Source organism: Corvus moneduloides, chromosome 6 (assembly GCF_009650955.1).
Source record: "Corvus moneduloides isolate bCorMon1 chromosome 6, bCorMon1.pri, whole genome shotgun sequence".
Taxonomy (NCBI): domain Eukaryota; kingdom Metazoa; phylum Chordata; class Aves; order Passeriformes; family Corvidae; genus Corvus; species Corvus moneduloides.
The window spans coordinates 33,586,214-33,606,267 of NC_045481.1; the positions used below are offsets into that span (position 1 = coordinate 33,586,214).

General features: G+C 43.7%; 3 protein-coding genes across 12 annotated transcripts in view; 2 read left to right on the forward strand and 1 right to left on the reverse strand.

Moving 5' to 3' along the window:
• Nucleotides 1–784: 784 nt before the first annotated feature.
• On the forward strand, nt 785–12,025 carry PLEK2 (pleckstrin 2). Of its 2 annotated transcripts, XM_032112989.1 has the most exons (9): nt 787–1,405; nt 3,944–4,108; nt 5,103–5,284; nt 6,005–6,096; nt 6,435–6,622; nt 7,162–7,263; nt 8,565–8,648; nt 9,743–9,821; nt 10,993–12,025. In XM_032112989.1, the coding sequence occupies exons 1-9, from the start codon at nt 1,355–1,357 to the stop codon at nt 11,118–11,120; spliced, it is 1,071 nt and encodes a 356-aa protein (XP_031968880.1). In that variant the 5' UTR covers nt 787–1,354; the 3' UTR covers nt 11,121–12,025. The 2 variants fall into 2 exon arrangements, with proteins under 2 accessions (XP_031968881.1, XP_031968880.1); XM_032112990.1 differs by lacking the exon at nt 3,944–4,108 and having other exon boundaries at nt 785–1,405.
• Nucleotides 12,026–12,532: 507 nt separating this feature from the next.
• LOC116445884 (galectin-related protein A-like) lies at nt 12,533–16,857 on the reverse strand. Of its 2 annotated transcripts, XM_032112992.1 has the most exons (5): nt 16,545–16,857; nt 14,682–14,770; nt 13,750–13,924; nt 13,202–13,385; nt 12,533–12,678 (listed from the first exon to the last, which is right to left on the reverse strand). In XM_032112992.1, the coding sequence occupies exons 1-4, from the start codon at nt 16,566–16,568 to the stop codon at nt 13,242–13,244; spliced, it is 432 nt and encodes a 143-aa protein (XP_031968883.1). In that variant the 5' UTR covers nt 16,569–16,857; the 3' UTR covers nt 12,533–12,678; nt 13,202–13,241. The 2 variants fall into 2 exon arrangements, with proteins under 2 accessions (XP_031968883.1, XP_031968882.1); XM_032112991.1 differs by having other exon boundaries at nt 12,533–13,385.
• Nucleotides 16,858–17,683: 826 nt separating this feature from the next.
• Nucleotides 17,684–20,054, forward strand: part of ZFYVE26 (zinc finger FYVE-type containing 26) — a 49,313-nt gene continuing 46,942 nt past the window's right edge. For 5 of the 8 annotated variants that reach the window (XR_004240685.1, XM_032111515.1, XM_032111513.1 and 2 more), the window contains exons 1-2: nt 17,831–18,021; nt 19,442–19,520. Coding sequence is in view for 7 of the 8 variants with exons in the window: in XM_032111515.1 (XP_031967406.1) it covers nt 17,831–18,021; nt 19,442–19,520 (270 nt within the window). In the remaining variant the exon portion in view is untranslated. Of the gene's footprint in view, nt 18,022–19,441; nt 19,521–20,054 lie in introns of all 8 variants that reach the window. The other 3 variants (XM_032111511.1, XM_032111518.1, XM_032111512.1) reach the window with 1 other exon arrangement.

Genomic DNA, 20,054 nt, shown 5'->3' on the forward strand with positions numbered 1-20,054 from the left:
CTTACTGAGCCGGTTGCCTCGATGCTGCCTGCCTTTTCCCAAGAGGCAAAAGGTCTGCAGTAGAAGCTACATAGGTAACTTCTGCTTTTGAAATCTCAGCCAGCATGTTTTCTCTTTATACAGAATCAACTTTTCTAATTTCCAGCATTGTTTAGTCACCCATTGTATTCTCACAGCCTCTGCAGGACTCTTCTCTGGGTTGTCTCCAGTACAGTGCTGGTTTCAATTCTTCAGTGTCTTGCTATTCCTAGCTAAAAGTTATAAAAATGTATAAAGAAATTATTTGTTTGTTCCTTTTCCTTGGTGCATGAAAGTGTGCCCCATGATATTTTAGTCACTTTGTCTTACTGACCTCTGGACTCTTTACATAGCAACGAGTGCTTTTGTTTATTTGCTATACTCTACCCTGTATTTCTTATCACAGCTCATAACTCTGCCCACATATATCACCTTAATTTTAGTGAGAGTCATGGAATGCTGACAGAATAGCAAAGGCTATTACTTCTGAACAGCAGCACTCTGAATTATTAATACTGGTTTACTTCATCAAGACTTGATAAATCTATCAAAAGAGATTTGTCATGGCAGCTGAAGTCTTTAAAAATACAATAAACATCTGAGATTGTATTTAGACACAAAAGACACTCTGTTTCAGAGGCATTCAGGAGGTACAAGAGGTCACTGCAATGTTCATGGATCAGGCTGCTTTACTAAAAGCCTGCTTACGTAGAGATTTAAGATATTAGGTTGAGAATCTGGGGGGTCACTGAAAGTAGAGTGGACTTGTAGGTGCTTTGGAGCTTATTTAGGAAAATAAATTTTTAGCAAAAGAAGTTACTTTAAGATTTGTAAAAGTCACCTTGTAATCACAATATCCTATGTGTTACAAGCTGTGCTGATCTCTAGAACTTCTGAGAGATGTGTTTGTTAGATGAGAAATTTTAAGTGGTAGTTGTTTAGTCTGAAGTTTTGAGGAATGTGGTTTTAAAATTCTGCTTCCCCCTCCCATGCAATACCTGATTTGTCATTTTCTAGCTGCTTATATTGGCCAGCTCACTCGGTGGTGGTTTTTTGCTCTACTAAATTCTGTGAAATTCTTTCAAGATCCTTTTTAGACATCCCTTTGTTTTACTTCCCCGAGGGCAGGTAATATATCAGAGCCAGCTCGCTGTTTAACTAATGTCTCACAGGTAGGGAGGGAGGGAAAAAAAAACAGGGAAGGGAGAGTGCGTCACATTGGAGGAGGAGGGGAGCAAAGAAAAATGAACTTTCTTAAACAAATCATGTGCAGACGGACAGACTGCCAGGGCTCAGGCAATTCTCTGCGGGGGCTCTGCTCTTTTCCCTGCTGGCTATGATGGAGGAAGAAGCTGGAGTGCTGAAGGAGGGCTTCCTCGTCAAACGGGTGAGTGCTCTGGTTCCCCTCCGTGCTGCTCTGCTCAAACGTGGAAGCAGCTCCTGAGCAGGGACTGCAGCGAGCCAGGGCTCTGGCAAGGCAGCCTGTTGGGTGCTGGGTCGGAGGGGCTCCTGCCTGCTCCTGGGAAAGGAGCTCCTCCAGGTTTGTGCAGATGCCTGCTAGGGAAGCTGCATGAACTGCAGCTATTCGCTACCCACCCGCAAGTTTCCCCGTGCTGGCATTTCTGTAGAGGAAGGTGAATTAGCCATCAGGATGACTCAGGGCTTAGAAAGCCAATATGTCTGCACCTCGCACACACCCCTGCAAGGAGCACGTCCGAGGCAGCAGTGGGGGTGAGCAGCGGAGGATGGCGAGACAGAAGAAGTTCTGACAGTCGGTTAAGATAGCTTGTGCACTTTTCAGTGACCTGTCTGTGCAGGGTTTCCCATTTCATATGAAAGAATGGAGAACAGATTATTCTTTTTAAAGGGGATCAGGGCAATGCAAACTTAAAAATGTGCTTGAAATAACTTCTTTTTTCCATACTCCTCAAGCAGTGCTGTAAGAAAATTTTAGCCAAAATGTGGTGAAAAGAGCTGAAAGATTTCAACCTTCCCAGTACTTCTCCCTGTAGGACCAAGTCAGTCATTGCTGGAACACAAGGAGGCAATTTAGCAAGGGACATAAACTGCTTTTAGTATCAAGACCCTGTCTCAATGATTAATATGGTCCTTGATTTCACAGAGAAAAATGTGATTCAGAGGTTTGTTCAAAGCTTTGCCACGCCTTGGGAAATGCTTTTCTACAGTACGTGGCAGTGTTTCTGGTGCTAACATGAAGGTAATCCTGGTCAGGAGCTTTCCTGGCAGGACTCCCAGCCAGTTGGCCAGCCAGCCACTAGCCATATGAAGTTCTATGTGGAGCAAGGGCAGAGCAGTCCCAGCTCCCAGTCTCCTCCCTGGGCTACAGCTGTACTTTTTGCCTCTTTAGTGACTACTGAATTCAAATGGGAAGCCAAGGCACCGAGTGTGTGAGAGGAGCAGGTTATCGGCAGCACACAGAGCTGTGACTACTACAGTCTGTACAACATCACCCAGATACACAGCTTGATAGGAAGGAGACCACAAAGAGGATGACTAAAGGAAACTGAGGGACAAGGGAACCTGGGATTCACAGAGGAAAAAGGAGCAAGGTATAGGATCAGGTAAAGAAAATAGAGCTTTCTTGAGAAGAGAACAGAAGCAAAGAGATTATCTAATTGCATTATAAATGACAGAATTATGTACTCTAATGCATTATAAATATAAAATGAATGTGTGGAATTCAGGTAAAGATAAAGAAAAAAAGGTAAGGTGACCTCCTGAGAAAAGAGAACATTTTCTAGAAGGAAAGAATAGAGCCATAGCAAAGAACATACAGGAAAAATGGCCAAGTAACTTTACAACAGGTGAAAAAAATCACTGAGGAACGCAAAGGAAAGGAGAGAACAAACACAAGTTAGATAAATTGTATTTAGTATGGGCTAGAAGACATTGGATCTATAGTGCCCTGGATTTTAGAGACTCGTTACTCCACCTTTACTTGGAAATTGCTGGGTTTCCCCTTTATTTACAGAGAACTAATGAGCTTTAATTCATGTCACAACTGGACCTTACATGTTTCTTTCTTCTCACCATGCTCACCCTGTCCCAGGTGTCAGAGCTTTCTTTACCCCCTGCTTTGCCTGCTGGCTGTAACACTCCATCACCTGTAGAAACACAAGTCAGCTCTTTGCACAGCAAAGCTGGACCAGACACCATCAGACAGGACTGAGCCTGCCAGTGCCAGCCCTCACTGGCTTTGCTGTCCTTTAACCAGACTAAAGAGAGCTGGGGGCTGTTTACAGAGGGAAAATAGGAGGATTTGTCTTTATTGTCATATAATCCATGAGGCATTCAACAGCAGCCTTCATTCAGTCTTTTGTCTTTAAAAAGCATATTTCCTTTACAGGAAACAGGAGCACAGGGAATGTTTTAGCCCAGGAGATTGGAGGCAGGTACGATTGAAATGAACTTCTCATTAGCAGTAAGTGGGGGATGTAAGGAAAAGCGAATTCACCCAGCAAAGTGTTTGCAAAACCACTTGGCACCTAGAGCCACATCAAAATGAAAGAGAAAAAGACACCACCCAGGGTCACCAGAGAGGAGGAGCTAGTTGCTAAGAGCCTTCACACATTTCAGATTTAGCCCTGTTGCTGCCTGTGCTGTCAGCAGACAGGTGTGCAGCTACATCAGCTCTTTGGGATAATTCATGTGAGCTTTTACATGAAACAATTCTTGCCAGCAAAGAAGTTCTCCTGGCTGAAGAAAGAGCAAAGCACTTTTCTATTCCTCTATGATTTTATAGTGATGGAGCTGTGCTATTTTGTTACTTGAAATGTGTATTTCAGGGAGAACAGGACTCAGGATGACTTCTTGTGCTTCGTTTCATACAAGAAGCCAAGAAGAAAATATGGTCATTTCTCAGTTCTTGTGTTAAAATAAGCTATGTGGATTTCTTGCCCTCCAGGGACATGTTGTTCGTAACTGGAAAGTGAGATGGTTCGTTCTGCTTCAGGATAAGCTGCTGTATTACAAAATTGAAGGAGGCAAGAAGGAGCCTTCTCCAAAGGGCAGGATCCTTTTGGATGGCTGCACTATTACTTGTCCATGCCTGGAATATGAGAACAGACCGGTATGACTGGGAAAAAAATCTCTTCTCTATGTCACTCACTTTCTGACTTCTTCCTATCTTCTTCTCTCCTCCTGGCTTCTTTGATTACTGCAACCATACCACCGGGGTGTTTCCGGAATTAGGACCAGCCAAAAGCAAGCTGCTGCTAGCAGTGTAACCAGGACAAGCACTGAACTCCCTCATTTTGTCTTTGTTCTTCCCTGTGCCCAAATGTGAGTCACAGCTATTAACAAAAAAACCCCAACCCCAACCACTACTCCTGTGCACACAGTGAGGAGAAGAAATGCAAATGCATCAGCCCAACAGTGTGTGGAGAGAGGACATGAACAGCTCAATAAAATCTGAGGAGGGTGGAGAAAAAGGGAAGCATCATCTGTGGTAGTTGTCTTAAATCCTGGGTATCCATGGGGTGCTCCCAGGCAGCCAGATCAGGCTCCTTTTTCCTTCACCAATGGAATACTGCTGCTGTAGAAACTTTCCAGCAAGACGACTCTGGAAGAAAAAGTGCCTCCTCTGTTTCTCTGCTCACCCATGGGCAGCAGCAATGCAGATTTCCCATGTGTGGGGCCACAATGGAAATTACTTTGGGAATTGCTGACTATTTCAGTACTTCTCATGGCAGAAAGAGCCAAATGAAGAGTTTGCAGTTGTCGAGATCTGGATGTGAAAATCTCTACAGTCAGCAGCACACTCCTGTGTAATCCATTGTCTGTGTAGTCTGCTCTCTTCTAAGTACCAGGAGCTCCATGCATGCAGACCATGTTTATCTGAAAACCTAGGGATTTGAGGGGGATAGAAGCCAAAAAGAAAACAAAACCAAAACAACCCAGAGTTGTGCCCACCATCCTTCTGAACAAGAATTGCTCTGAACTGCTCAGGTGGGATACACTATCAGAGTTATCTGTGTCACTTGGGCCAGTGCGAAAAAAAAGCAAAATGCAAGAGTAGGGAAATTGCTAAATGATGTTATTGCTTTGTACTTCTTTCTCCACAGCTACTCATCAAACTAAAGACAAAAACCAATACAGACTATTTCCTTGAATGTTGCTCCAGGGAGGAACGTGATTCTTGGGCTTTGGACATCACTGGAGCTATTCATGCTGGTCACCCAGTACAGGTACAAGAACTTCACAGAATGAAGAACTCTTTCAAACTGCTAGAAAATATCAGCCTCCAGTAAGTGTATATGATTTCTCATTCTGTTGTTGCTGTAGTTTGCAAAGTGCCTGAGTTGATGGATGGGGAGGATCAAGGGAAGCTCCTTTCTTCACAGATCTGCTCCTGTGTGGCCAGGAACCTCTAAACTGGCTGTGCTGTCCTAGGTTTGCACATACTTTTGCCAGGGAACGCACTTTTTCCTGACCATTACGTTTTGGGAGTATGTGGGTTCTGCACAGGCACCTCACTGCTGGCTTGAAGACCTTCCTAGTCAGCTGCAGATGCTCTCACTGGGGAGATGTATTACCTCAAAAGATGTAACATCAGGGAAGAAGTGGGTGGTGACTTTGTGCCTTGTTCGTTTTCAACCAACAATTGCAATCCAGACTAGGATTTTTAGGGTGTGTCATCTTAAATAAAAGGAATCAGAGAACAGATTAAGAAACAGAAGAATTACATTAAATTGATTTGTGTTGAGCAGGTAAGTCAGGCTGACTATAGATCAGCTTGAAGTGCTTTAAATTGAAAGATACTTTGTGAGGCACCTTGTTTAGTGCTGCTATTGGGAGAATAAAGTTTTCCTGGAATGTACTTAGGACTGCTTCTGGGGCAGTACCTAGAATAATTCCCATCTTTATGTGGGTAATCATGAGGACATCCCAGGCACTGACAGAAGTATGCAGGAATTTCTGCCTGTCTTTCTCATCTGCTGATACTGTGCTGTGCTCTCGTTTGCAGCGACATAGTGGAGAGAATGTATGACAGCAGTACTGGAATTAAGCTGACCCGCAATTTGGATCAAGGCAGCAGATACAAAGAGACCTTCACAGGTACACCTACTGCAGACAAAGAGCCACCTCACATCTGATATGCCTCATTGCAGGGACAAAGGAGCTACTGTACTGCCTTCATAGTGGGATAAATTGTGGGATAACCCAGTGGAGCCTGGCAGTGCAGCCAAGCTCTCCAAAACTTTTCCTTCTTGCTCTTTGGACATATGGAAGTACACTTAGAACCCCACACTTTTGGTCAACTCAGCACTTCTCTGACAATCTTTGGGATGGTGCCAAAATGTTTCAACAAGTGAAAACCTGTGTGGCAGGAGACCATTTGCCTTTCCTCAGAAGAGCACACTGTCTTGGTATGAGAGCTGCCTTTCTTCCTGCAGGTTCTGCCCTGGTGGACTGGCTCATCTCCAACAGCTTTGCTGTGTCACGATTTGAGGCTGTCACCTTGGCATCCATGCTGATGGATGAGAACTTCATCAGGCCTGTGGGGGTCCGCAGCACGGAGGCCATGCGCTCCAGCGACCCCTCTGAGAAGTTCCTCGATGACTCCACCGCACTGTACATGTTTGTAAGTGATGCAGCTGCTGACAGAGGCACCTCCTCTGGCCCTCGTCACACACTTGATTTGGGGTAGTGAGGAGGGGACACACACAGCCTGCAACCAAAGGCAAATGTGCAGGCTGAGAAAGCAAATGCAGAAGGAGCAGCTCTAGGCTTTTAGTAGTACTAACACTGGCACTTTTGCTGGAGCCAAATAGCTACATGGATATGGAGGGATCTACAAATTACATAATTAGGCATTAAAAGAGGTGTGTCCCTGGAGTGCAGTGCTGTGTCTGCATGTATTGGAGGCAGTGCTGTAGTTATGCTACAGCTCAAGGCCACAGTGCTTCTACCCAGCATGTGCAGCTTTACAGCTGTAATTTGTTGCCTGTGAATCTTGGTCCTACAAGGCTGTGCAACAGAGCTATGGAGTAGAATTTACTCAGGAAATATAAGCTAAAAACAGCTAAGGAAAATAAAAGGGAAAATAAAATGCAGAATTTTGTACTTAAAACTCTGTTTAGATTAAAAACAAAAGTGGAAATGTCTTTTCCCTATTTGCAGGCTGAGAGCAGTAAGAAAAATACCAGTTCCAAGGAAGAGGTACATTTTAACATCTCTGAATTAAGTGGCAAAATTGTGAAGCAAGGATTCTTAGTGAAACAGGTAAGCAAAGTCTTGGAACCTGCCCAAGGAAACAAGAAAAATTACAGCTCTTAGGGTTTCTTAGAGAGTAAACGTTGTCTTATATGATCATGGCTGGAGAGTTGTGCCCAGCAGAACTTGCCCGTCAGTACTTGAGGTCTTGCAGTTAAGAGTATCCAGTTACAAAGAAGTGAACTGTGGAACTTGCTCAGGCAGGATTAATTGAATGTTCTGTACATATTGAGCATATACTGAAAGGTACAAAACAGTATCAAAAGCCGAAGTCCCACACAAACTCCAAATCCTACCAGAGGTGTTACATTCACTTCCAAGCAGAGCCACTGTTCCTTTGGTTCAACCTATCCCATCCAGGTAGAGTGAACAGTGATGATGTTTTGCTGGCCACAGACGAATTTCAAAGCTGAGTAGCTTGACCTTTGTATGAAGTGGACATTTATCTGTGGACATGTGGGTGCTTTGGTGGTGGTGAAATCTTGGTTTTGGGCACAATTACCTGTTGGCAGCAGATCTGACCCTTGGTCTGCAAGGTGTAGTTTCCAATGCTTACTATGAACAAGACGAGGGTCAGTCATGCTCTTTCAGAGCATAATACAGCCACCTGCAAATGGAACCCTACCTGCACTGCATGGCCACACTCTTACTCTGGAGCCTTGTACCCAGAGCCCCAAATTTAGTGTTGTGCAAACTGGATCATCAGATGCTTCCCAACCCTCCCTCCTCCAGCTGCCAGGGCACCACGAGGGTTGGCAGGGCGCTGTGGGATCCCCACAGACTGGCAGGGCAGCCTCCCATCACCGCAGGGCACGAGAGCTGCCCAGGAGCTTCTGCCTGTGCTCAGCAGCAGCCAGGGACAGCCCCCAGCAGCCCCAGCACCAAACCTCCAGGGGAGGGGATGCTCACAGGGCCTGGCACAGGCCTGTCAGCAATGAGAGGGCTGCGATGAAAGAGTAAAGAGCTCCAAAAGGACCTGACATAAGCCCCTCAGAGCACACACAGCATGGGCTTTTAATCTGAAACCCATATTTAATCTGAAATTAAAAGCAGGAATCAGGGATATAACCATTTGTTCCTGTCACTCTGCTTTCTTAGTTCTCAGCACAGGTAAGGAAGAGACAATGGAATTATCAATGTATGAAGAAGAAAGATAAGCAGAAGATGATGGGAATTACCAAGATGTTAGGAAATACTTTTCCTTTTTGGGTCCAAACCCTCTTTTTTGGTATCTATTTATGTCTCCCCTACAGCCTATAGGAAAACGGTCATTTCAGGAGGTAGTAATTTTAATTTTTCCATCTTGCCAGGGGCACAAGAGGAAAAACTGGAAGGTGAGAAAATTTGTTTTGAGAGTTGATCCTGCTTTTTTGCACTACTATGATCCCACCAAGGTACGTGAGTGGGAAGTTACCCTCCCCAGAAATCCTTTTAGAGACATAAACATTATAAAGAAGATACAATTATGCTGTAAATGTTTCTATCACCCTGGGTTCCTCTATCCATTTCCTGGGGAATTAGACCTCTCTGGCCTTACCCTAAGAGGTTGTCCTTGTAGGATTTTGTATCCCTGCATCTTCTGTCTTGTCTTTTTCCTGTGAGATTCCTTTTCCTTAGCTGAGTGGCAGCAGTCTTCTTGGGATTGGTCTTTTGCTGTACCCTCACAGTCTGGGACCATGGTCCTGCAGGGTTTCTTTCTGGGTTGTGATCTTTCTGGGCGGAAATCCCACCACTTGAGGATCATACTGGCACTGGGATTTTTTACATTCTTATTCCAGCATTGAATAGCGTCTCCTTAATGCCAAAGTATTTATAGGAATTTCTACTACTCAGTTTTAAACTTTCTCATAGAACAGTAGAACTTATCTTCATGAATATAATGATCAATGTGAGCAAGTCAGATACTTATGGTAGCACAAAGCCCAACAGGATTGCAAGAACATGTATAGAAATGCTTTATGTGACTTTTAAAGAAGACAAAAGCAACATCCCAGTGAAAAGAGCTTATGGAGCTAATTCATTTTTTGTTTCCTCTTCCTTCATGGATTTTTTTCACTGCAACTTATTCTCGTAATGCTATAAGCTGAAACTGCAGAACCTGAAGGCAAGAAACAAGAGTGCTAGCCAACTACGGAAAACAGTCAGATTTTTCCCATATAGTCTCAGTGAAAAGCAGCAAGCAATACTTACAGAAATATATACAATTCAACATATTGCTGTTGATAAAACCATACATATGTTTGAAATGTGATTGCCTACCCTTGTGCTTTTAACTGATTTATACCACGCCCAGCTACATCAGAGAAACATCTGAGACTGAAACAATACAGTAATGCATTTAACTACATGTTCTAATTGATTTATCTTGTGACATGCCTGGAAAAACTGGCATTATGTCTCCAACTTCATAAAAGTAATGCACGTGCTCTGGGAAATTATGTTAATGATGATATTTTCCAGCTAAGCCTTGTTTCCTTTTTCTTTGCAGGAAGAAAACAAACCAGTAGGTGGATTCTCTCTTCGTGGCTGTCTTGTCTCAGCTCTGGAGGACAATGGAGTCCCAGCAGGTGAGAACGAGCCTCTAAATGTCCATACATTTATATTTATGCCGTAGCAATACAGTCTTTGGGTGTGGGTTTGTATGTATGGTTGCTTGTATGCACAAGTGGGCTGACGTTTCATTTCCCTTTGCAAGCAAGGGCAGAGGCACGTCCCAAATCCCTGTACTGCTGGGTTGTCCACACCAAAGGGGATTTTTTTTTAAGCGTTATTTCCACATATCTTGGGTGTTCCCTTTATATGGGCTTTTCTTAGTCATATGACCTCTGAGACAGTCCTAGGACTGAATAATATTCCAGAGTTAACAGACAAATAGAAAACACCTTCTTTTTGGGCGTTTTTTATCTCAAAGTCTTGAGGCATCCTCTGATGCCATTCCTTTTCTGTGTCCTCTCTACTTACGCTGTTACCTTTTCCTTCCTGAAAAGAACCCAAATGTAGGGGAGATATAAAGACAGCAATACAAAACCAGTTCTGCTGGAGCATGGGCTTAGTTCAGACATTTGTCTAGAACCTCAGCCTCACAGATAAGTGTTTCTGTTGTTCAAGGAATATGTTTTATGACAGTAAGTACAATGTGTAGATATAAAATACAGAACATCTTTCTAAAGAGAAGGTCTGAAAATGTTCTGGTCTGGGGGCAGGGGGACATGATGAACAACAGAGATCCTTGCTAAGAGGAACCCAGCTATGGGCAGGAGAAAATCTGATCTACTGTGCAAACTGGTAGGGGTTCATCATTCCAGTGTATAACTCAAATAATAGTCTTCACCTAAACAGAGACTATTTTAGGTATGTTGTAGAGTGCACAGTAGTTCATACAATCTATGGCAGGAATGTGTGTATCTTTATTTTCATAGAACCATAGAATCACCAAATGGTTTGGGTTGGAAAGGACCCCAATGATCACCAAGCTCCAACCCCCCTGCCATGGACAGGGTCAACTTCCACTTAAGCTGTTTGCTCAAAGCCCTATCCAAACTGGCCTTGAACACTTCCAGGGGTTTTGAAGAGGGAAATCAAAGACTCAAGAGCTTTAGATGTCTTACTCATAATAAAAAGGAAAGATTTGATTCCCTAATTCACGAAATTCAAATTCTTCCATATGAAGCTTCGTATCTGCCAGAAAGATTTTCTCTGTGCACCCTCCTCATCTGTTGGGTTTTTTTTTCTCTGCAGGAGTGAAGGGCAATGTGCAAGGCAACCTCTTCAAAATCATCACCAAAAATGACATTCATTATTACATCCAGGCCAGCTCCAAGGCAGAGCGAGTGCAGTGGATTGAGGCAATCAAACCACTGACATGAGTAATGTGGACTTCATGTCAAATGACAAACTATTTGTGACCAAGCTTCCTGCTCTCATTGTCTGGGAGTGTTGTTTTTCCCTTTATAGTCTATTTTCATTATTTGAATCACCATAACACCTACCAATTCCTGGCAGACCATGTAGACCAAATCATGTAGATCCAGAATAATTCCCCCACCTTGAATTTACCATCTAACCAAGAGATCAAAACAGGTGGATACAGACAAGCAGGGCTTTACAAAGAAACTACGAGATATTCCAAGATGGAAGAAAAGGATCTTTTGTACAAGTATTCAGTCTATGTCTGACAGATCCAGGTTGTGCTTTATCTTAAAGCAGAATTGTCTTGCTCCTTTCCCCTTTATAAAGGGGCTCATAAACTTAATTTGTTAAGACTGAAACAGCTAAGTAATGAAAGGTGCTGGTGTCTGAGAATGCCTTTCTTGGTATATGACACAAATCTTGTGCTAAGCCACAATCCAGCTGCCAGGATAATATACACTGCAAAACAAACAAGGGGTCTGTCTGTCCATCCATCTGCTCTACTATTTAGTTCTCTGTTAGACTGGAAAAGAACAAAGAGTCTTCCTCTCCACCATACAGCTTACTCTTCTGTTGGTAATGCCCCACAGCAGAACAGGATCCTGAGTATCAAATCAGACCAGTGGAAATTCCAGACAATTTCTGGTGCTGAATATGCTGGAAGAAATCACTCAGCCATAAAAGCAAGACTTTTCCTTCTGATTATTACTGTAAGCCCATTTATGTTGGAGCACCATTTGGACAGAGAACTATAGTAGCAGTCCTCACTATTGCTTTTTCTATCTTAAGTCATTATTTTTCCATTATTTGTCTACTAACCTTGTCTTTGAAATCATTAAATATAAAAGAAAAACCCAAACCAGTGCATTTGAATATCCCGTGCTTTTCAGAGACATGATTCTTCTCAGAGGGCAGGTTTGAGTATATGAAAAATAATGGTTTCATTCACTGTAATTTTAGATTTATATATAAACTGAGACACCAGAGGGTAAAATGTAATGTAGGAAATTATTCAAACACATGATCGGCCTGCTGATACACTATTTTCATAAAATTGCTTGTTTTATGAGTACCTGTATGTGACAGCCAGACTCTGCAGAGCCTTCAAAAATGCAGCATGCTATATATCTTCCCTGAAGTCATGGAGGAATTTGATAATCTGCTATCCACAGATTCATCTCTGTACAGATGTTTTGTTCTCCAAGTTGTGTACTGAAAAGAAGTCTCTTCATCGCCAAAGGCAGAATATGATACATGCTTGTTTATTTATTAGAATAGCCATGTATTTAGGATTTCACTCAAAAGCTACAGCAATGAAATAACAGTACACTTAAATGCATTCAAATATTTAAGAGTGCTGGTAAAGAAGTTTGCAAGCAAAGGTGCAGTTTTAATTAGATGCAAGAACAGGAATAGGCAGTGCAGTTTAAGCTACAGATACCATTTCCTAGGGCTGGTCCAGAGAAGACTGTGAAATCCACAGCTGTTGAAGCTTTTCAATTCCGGAAAAGCTGCCTGGAAGAGACAAGGATGGTGGTAAGGCATTTATTGCTCTCTGCTGGGAAGCACAGATGGTTTTGTGCTGAGCAGAGCTTCCAGGAAAAGCAATTCACTCCCGATAATGTGAGCCTTGCTGGGCCCATCAGACTCCCTTATTCATTTATAAGAAAATCTCCTGCTTCCATTTTCTCAGACCCACCACCTGCATAATGCTCAGTTCTAGTCACAAGGCTAACAACAGCCACCCACCACAGAGGACTGAGCTCTGCCACCTGGCATGCCTGAGGGGGTAAGGAGGCATAAGGATGTGAGATACCACGTAACATCATAAATCTTGCAGTTTTGAGAGGCCAGAAGTGTATCTCAGCAAATGCTTTGAGATTTATCCAGACCAGCCATAGCTCTGCAATTGCTGAGTGTGTATGGGGAAAAAAAGTGTGTATCTCGAACACATCAGTAAATTAAAAAGATAGAGTTCCCACTCTCCAGAATCAGCCGGGGGAAAAAGACAAAACATTTCTGAGACAAGAAAAAGTACATTTTCCTCTGTCCTCTGGTGATATCATGGTCTCCTTTTTTCAAGCCACTTTGGTAAGCTTGATGTCCCCTGAGATCCGCAAAGCTTTCACCAAGCTCAGAGGCTGAATGCGGTGAGTGAAGTCACAGAGCTGCCGTCCATCAAGCAAGACTCGTATTTGCTGGTGTTCACATAAGAGCTCCATCTGCAATGGAAAAGGACAGGGAAGGGTATTAAAGATCAGCAGCAGGGCTGATTTCAACAGCATGGACTTAGAACTAAATGTCATGGGGATAGCGAAGCACAAAGTCTACCAGTTCTTCTAAAATGCCCCTAATAAATAACCTACCCTCTTCTGAGATTATACTGCAAAGCTCCAGTGAGTACTCTCACTAAGATTAGAGAAAGGGATGCATCTTTCCCATCAGGGCTTGGACTGTTGCTGTCTGTGCCAAACCATACTAGTTAACCTGGCAATGTCAGTAGTTAGCTGTTTGTGGTCATATACATAGCCTCCAGCCTTTCTCCCCTCCTTTTCTCTACCCTATTCATAGCACCCTAACACTGACCTTGAACGTGTCACCTGCTGTAAATGGAAAGTAGGGAATAGTCTTCTCTTCTCTTCCCCATTTCCCAGCAATTCGTGCATTTCGGGTGATGGATTTCTCACTGAAGTTAACTGTAAATAACAGTCCAACATCTTTGTTTGCATCCACTGGATCACAGAGCAGAGTCACTGAAAAGCTGAAAAAAGACCAATTAAATTGCTGAACTTTCAGAAATGTAAAGGACATGATGAACATGGCAGAAGCTTATAGAGACTAGAGATAGCTGTTGGTTTCATGTCAGACTAAAACACAGGACTTTACAGGCTTAGAAGCTGGAGAAAGGGATGAGACAAGACACTGCTCATCTTTGTTTCCTGCCCCAGTGCCCAGCAGAATGCTAATGATTTCTGATGTTGCTTTCCCTCTCTCTTGACTGAAATCAAATCCTTCAACATGCACTCCTTTGTGTCTTAAAGGAGGTTATGGCATACTCTTCACCAGTAGAAGCAGTGGAGTTGATAGCTGTAGATGCAAAAAAAGTATAATGGTAAGCATAGTTGCTGTTATCCAGATAAAAGACAGCAATGAACCTCTACATCCTGTGCCAAAACCGTTTCTTAAATGGTGTTGATTCCAACCCCCCCCACAGACAACCAAGATTCAAGTTGAGAATTGCAATTCTTCCTGGAGGAAAAATGTCACTTGTGTGTTCCCTTCAGTTCACATTAGATAAGGGCAAGAAGTAGAAAATCTTGTCAGGGCAGTCAGAAAGACCAAACGGTGAACTCTTCCCCGACCTTTTAATCTTAATCTGAGTGCAGAAAAACTAAATAAAGCCATAAATTGTTAATCTGTTTGACTTTCTTCCTTCAAAGAGCACATACCTCCACGAAAGCACAGGTAGGAAGGAGCATGTACAACAGGGTGAAGCCCCCAGCAGTCCCTTCACTTACCTCTTGGGTTTGGAGTGTACCATGCCTATGACTGTGAGTTTCATGGTTGGTCTCAGGCCACCTTTAATTTCACCAACGTACTGCTCCACCTGCAGGGAACAGTGAAAATGGCTGCAGCGGGTCATGCTATGGGTAAACCAGCTATAACAGCTGCTTTGGTCACTTGATATACCTTGGGTTTACTTTTATGTGTACAAAAGAACTTGAAAGTATTTCCAGCCTAAAGTACTTTTTGTACTCTAATGACACAATAAATCTGGTTGCAGCACTCCAGTTGCTCTGGATGCAGCAGACGAGAGGCTTTGTGGCAGCATGATGTGTGGTGCAGACTCTGCTTGAACCTACTCTGCCACCTCAAACTTGCTACCAGATTTTGGTGTGCTAACTTGGCACCATCAGGCCTTACACCAGGCCAGGCAGCCTCTGTCCTCCACTGTAAAAGCAGCGTAGATGCTGCCCTGCCATGCATGTTGACCACATCCTCACAGGCAATCCCAGTATCACCTGTCCTGTTGTGACAGTGACTTCGAAAAGTCACACTTCTTCAGAGGCAGAAAATGGCTTCTTGGTGGATCTACTTTTGTCCTGTTCACAGAGACCTGTAGTTGCAAGCTCTACACAAAGTTATGTTTGCTTTTTCCAAACAATTCTCTAACAGCTTTGATGGTCAGTGGAGGAACTAATACATAGCTGACATGGAAAGAGAGACCTTGGAAACGATTGCTAGGGATGTTTTGAGGCTTCATTTTCAGAAATGGCTTTAAAATGTAAATGTCAGAATACTGCAGCATGTAATCACTCCCCATGCAGATTCACTTAGAAAGAAGCTGCTATGAAGTGCTAAATGTTATTAGCAACTTGCGTAACACTGATAATATTCCAAGGCAATGCATAACAGACCCTGTTTGAGATAAAAAGAGCTTTATCGTTCCAGTGTTCCAAGGTAAAAATTCAGACAGTTTTGCTAGAAGACCTGCACAATATATGCACACAAATTCAAGATTAAAAATGTTTTGCCTATACCTCATTTCCTAGTTTCAATATAGTAGTTGTATCTTCTGCTAAGATGACCTTATACAATTTATTTTCTCTCTTTGATACTCACACCCAGCTACCTTTAGAGCTTCACAGATATATTAATAAACTTATAATTCCTAACAAGGTCAATATTGGAAGAATAATTTTACAAGTACCTTCAAAAATGACAGCAGTAGTACTGATTGTTAATAATGTACATTTACTCTGGCAGGAGTGGGCAGGTGACTCCAGCAAGTATGTTTTGAACTTTGTAACAGAAGAAAAGCATCAAGCACTTGATACGTCTTACATAAACAAATGGCTTGTCAAGTGAGGAGTCTGACTGTAGGGAGATACTTCAAACTGGATAAAGCAATTAGAGAGTGAGTAACAAGCATAAAAGATCTCAGGATAAATGAAGTTCATGCTCATGTCCCACTAAAGCTTCTTCCTCGCTTAGAGAAAAGATACAAAATACTACCCCAAACTGAAAGTGCACATTGAGAAATTGTTTGTGTAGAGGTGCACCATAGTAAGTACCATCAGTAAAGGCACAGGGTATCAGAACTGAATAGAACAAATGACAACCACATGGTCTCAACAGTTACAGCTCATCCAGCATGACTGGAGAAAATTCAGAGATGTGACTGCCCACACACCATTTATCTGTAGACACCTATTTAACCGTACAAGTGAAAAATACTCAGGAAGCTGTAGGAAGTAATGAAAGAAACTCCTGCAAGCTTCATGTGGAGTTTATTGGTGGGTCCCAGCACATGCACACAGGCACAGCTCCCATCCCGTATTTTGCGTTCAGGAGCCCAGGGGACTCACTTGGTCACTTACTTTGGCACACCTCTCCTCTGTCATCACCGCTCTCCCTCTTACACTTGCCTCGCCGCAGCAGTCCCCGGAGGAGTTTTTGTTTTGTGTGTCAGGACAAAAGCAAACAAAAACCCCGGAATAAAGGGAGGATGTTGAGGGGGGTCTTATCTCTGCCAAACACTGGCTGGACACCACCCAGCCCAGCAGCTGAGTCACGGCCCTCGGCGCCCCATCCCTCTGGGGGAGGCTCACAAACAGCGCGGTGGGAGGGCAGGGGACGGCCGCAGGCCCGCACGGGAGCGCCGGGTGCGCTCGGTCTGGAGCGGCACCTGGAGCGGCACCTGGAGCGGCACCTACACACTTTTATACCAGTGTTGGAAGTTCCGTGTGAGCGTGCACAGCATCCTCGTAACATACTCGGTACTACATACACATGCTTGTATATGTAATACATACAACCCCCACGTCATTCATTTATTAATACCGATTCTCTCCTCTCTCAAAGGCGTAAATACATAGAAGTGTATATATATATTTATACACAATTTACAGCCTTATATATACACCTACATGTAGGTCTATACACCCTATACATACACCTATATATACTGTACACACAGTAGATGTGTATATATATATTTGTATATATGTGGGGGGGGATGTGTGCATATATATATATATATATATATATTTAGGTGTGTCTATATACATATGTATGTGTCCCAGAGAGAGGTCTATGTTATACGGCTATACAGGGGGTACATACACTCACACACACATATGTACCCTGTACGCGCACCTCTCCGGGTGTGGGTAGGTGTATTTACGTGTATACACGCACTCACGGCCCGCTCCGGCACCGGCCGCACAGACCCCCCGGAGCCGCCCGCCGCCCCCTCACGGACCCGCGGCGGGCGCGGGGGCGGAGCTCCGGGCGGGAGCCGATCAGAGCCGCGCGAGGCACGGGCAGGGGGCGGGGCTGTCCGCGGGGGCGGGGGGCGCGGTCAGCGCGGGGCGGGGCTGCAGCTGCCAGGGCGGCGGCGGCGGCGTCAGGCGCCCCAAAGAAAAATGGCGGCGTGTTTACATTCCGCCCCGGCTCGGCCAATGGGCGGGCGCCCTGCCCGCGTGCCCGGCCGGCGGCGCGCTGAGCTGAGGCGGCGCCCAAGATGGCGGCGGCGCGGGGAGGAGGTGCTGGGGCGGTGCTGTAGAGCCCAGCGCCGCCGGGGCCGCGCCCTGCCCCGCCAGGGAGCGCGGCATCGCCTCCGTGTGTATCACCCCGTCCCGGGTCACCCCCTCGTCCTGGGAAGATGCATTCTTTTGGGAACGAAGAAGCCGATTCTCTGGAGCGTCTCTTTGGGTTTTTCTGTGAGTGCGTACGGCGTGGGCACTGGGAGCTTGCACAGGCCTGCGTGCCCCAGCTGAGCCAGTGGCACGGGGACGGCCCCGGGAAGGTGGAGGCAGTTCTTCAGGCTCTGGTAGCTTGTCCCGTGGGGGTAAGGTAAGTAAGGTACTGCTCTGGTTCAGCAGACTTGAGAGTGAAAGGGGGAGGAGCAATTAGTTTAGTGTTGGCTGTGGGTGAAAGGTAGAATCAGGGAAGTAGCGCTGAGGTGTCTTGTGATGCTGTTGTCTGAACTTTGATGTCTTATCACTAACCAAGGACTTAGGCTGCCCATCCCACCGGGATAACGACTTGTGTTCCTTTGCGTAAGTGACATGGTGATTGATACAAGCGTAAAACTACCTGGAAGCATTTCAGAACGGATTTTAATAGATTTTACTGAAGGAGAAGGACCGTCTCTTGAAATTACATTTCTTTGGCACTGAGCTTCAGTTAATTTAGAAATGGAACCACCAAGATCAGCAGTGTAGTTACTTAAAGCGTTCTCTTGTTTCCAGCTCTTGAAAAATATCCTAATTTCTAAAAATGTAATTCTAAAAAGTTCAAATTATGCTGTTGATTTCGTATTTCTCTCACACTGTATTTTGGAATGTCATCGGTTTTACTTAATCCCAGTTACTTTTTATCTCTGCTTTTCAGCTAGGCATATGTGAAGGGTGACTTTCTAGCACTTCAGGGAACACTCGCATTCCCGCTGTCTAACCAGATGATCATACTTCTTCACATCAAAGTTTGTGTAACATTTTAGTAAAGGTTCTAAGAAACAGTTTACACTGACAGCAGCTGAAGGAAGGTGTGCACGTGGTTGGATGAATATTGCTGACAGCCATGTGAGACATAAGCATTTCCAATCTTTTGATCTTTGATAGCTGGGCTATCACATTTAAAGGCTTTAGTTAGGAGTGCTGAGATTTTTAAAGGACAGGAACTATATTGTGCTTTCTCCTTTTCCTAGTCCTTTGACAGTACTGCATATGTTCCTAACCGTGTGGGCTTTGGGATGTTGAAGTACTAGAGCATGTGAAACACTGATGGAAATTAGAAGGATTCTTTAATTAGTACATTGCTTCACTTTTAGTTTGGGCATAGAGCTGCATTTAGGCTGCTGTGACCTAAGACTTAGTTTCATTTTTTGGGTAGAAATAGGCAGAACAGGAAATAGCACTGTTTGGCAAGTGGTCACATTTCAACGAAATCTGCTGAAGTGCTCAAAGAGACCTATACAGACAGAACTTTGGGCCAGAAATAGGTTTCTTTGTTTTGAGGAACTATGCCAGTAGTATTTGGCCAATCTGAAAGCAGTTATTTGCACAGCAGAAATCACTGAGTTGATGTGCAAGAACACCAATATTCTGGTTTCCCTGCATTCTTTTCCCTGGTCTTTGGCTACTTACTTGTCTTTGTTTTTATCTTACTCGAAGAAATACAAAATCAATATTATCTCTGACGGTGTTTTCCTGGATCTTGGAGATGGAGAGGACCTTGCATAATCCACTGTATATGCTTCTTGCTTTTGTAGATGGGGACAGAATTCTAGCCCATGGAGAACTGCCTGGCTTTGGCTTCTTGTGCTGGAAAAATGGCTTGCCAGAAATCAGGTACAGAAACATCTGGTTGACTTCTAAATGCACTTTGTAGCTCTGATTTCTAACTGACTTCCAAGTGCAGAATGTCTTCATAGTTGCTTATTTAAATGTAGGCTTTCCCATGTTTCATGGAACTAAGTTCTCAAGCTATCTGGAGACATGCACTACTTTTGCATTTAACAAATTTATCAAGAAAGAACTGTTAATCTTCACACTGAAGAGAAAAACTGGGGTTTTTTTTAAGATATTAGAAGTTAACATTGTAGCTTTGCACATTCACATGAATGAAAAGCATGAGTTTATCAACTTCTGCATTTGTCTAGCACCTCTCTTACATTACAGATGAAATAGCTCAGGCATCAGACAATTTTTATAAGCTTTAGATGTTGAGGGATGTGCATACTTCTTTTTAAAATTCATTTCTCCTTGTCACTACTTAGACTTTCATTTTTTCTTTACATTCTGAGGAATTGATGGGTTTGTGATTTTTGACAAGGTGACATTTGTCTCTGTTTCCAAATGTAGGAATAAATAAAATCAACTGGT

What these genes read in the sequence shown, in the direction of transcription:
- PLEK2 (XM_032112989.1), top strand. Translation starts at nt 1,355, where the DNA reads ATGATGGAGGAAGAAGCTGGAGTGCTGAAGGAGGGCTTCCTCGTCAAA. An exon ending in AGGGCTTCCTCGTCAAACGG is followed by an intron (nt 1,406 to 3,943) that starts GTGAGTGCTCTG and finishes CTTGCCCTCCAG; the next exon opens with GGACATGTTGTTCGTAACTG. An exon ending in ATACAAAGAGACCTTCACAG is followed by an intron (nt 6,097 to 6,434) that starts GTACACCTACTG and finishes TTCTTCCTGCAG; the next exon opens with GTTCTGCCCTGGTGGACTGG.
- LOC116445884 (XM_032112992.1), bottom strand. Translation starts at nt 16,568, where the DNA reads ATGACAGAGGAGAGGTGTGCCAAA. An exon ending in GTACACTCCAAACCCAAGAG is followed by an intron (nt 13,925 to 14,681) that starts GTAAGTGAAGGG and finishes GTCTTTTTTCAG; the next exon opens with CTTTTCAGTGACTCTGCTCT. An exon ending in CAGCAGGTGACACGTTCAAG is followed by an intron (nt 13,386 to 13,749) that starts GTCAGTGTTAGG and finishes TTTCCATTGCAG; the next exon opens with ATGGAGCTCTTATGTGAACA.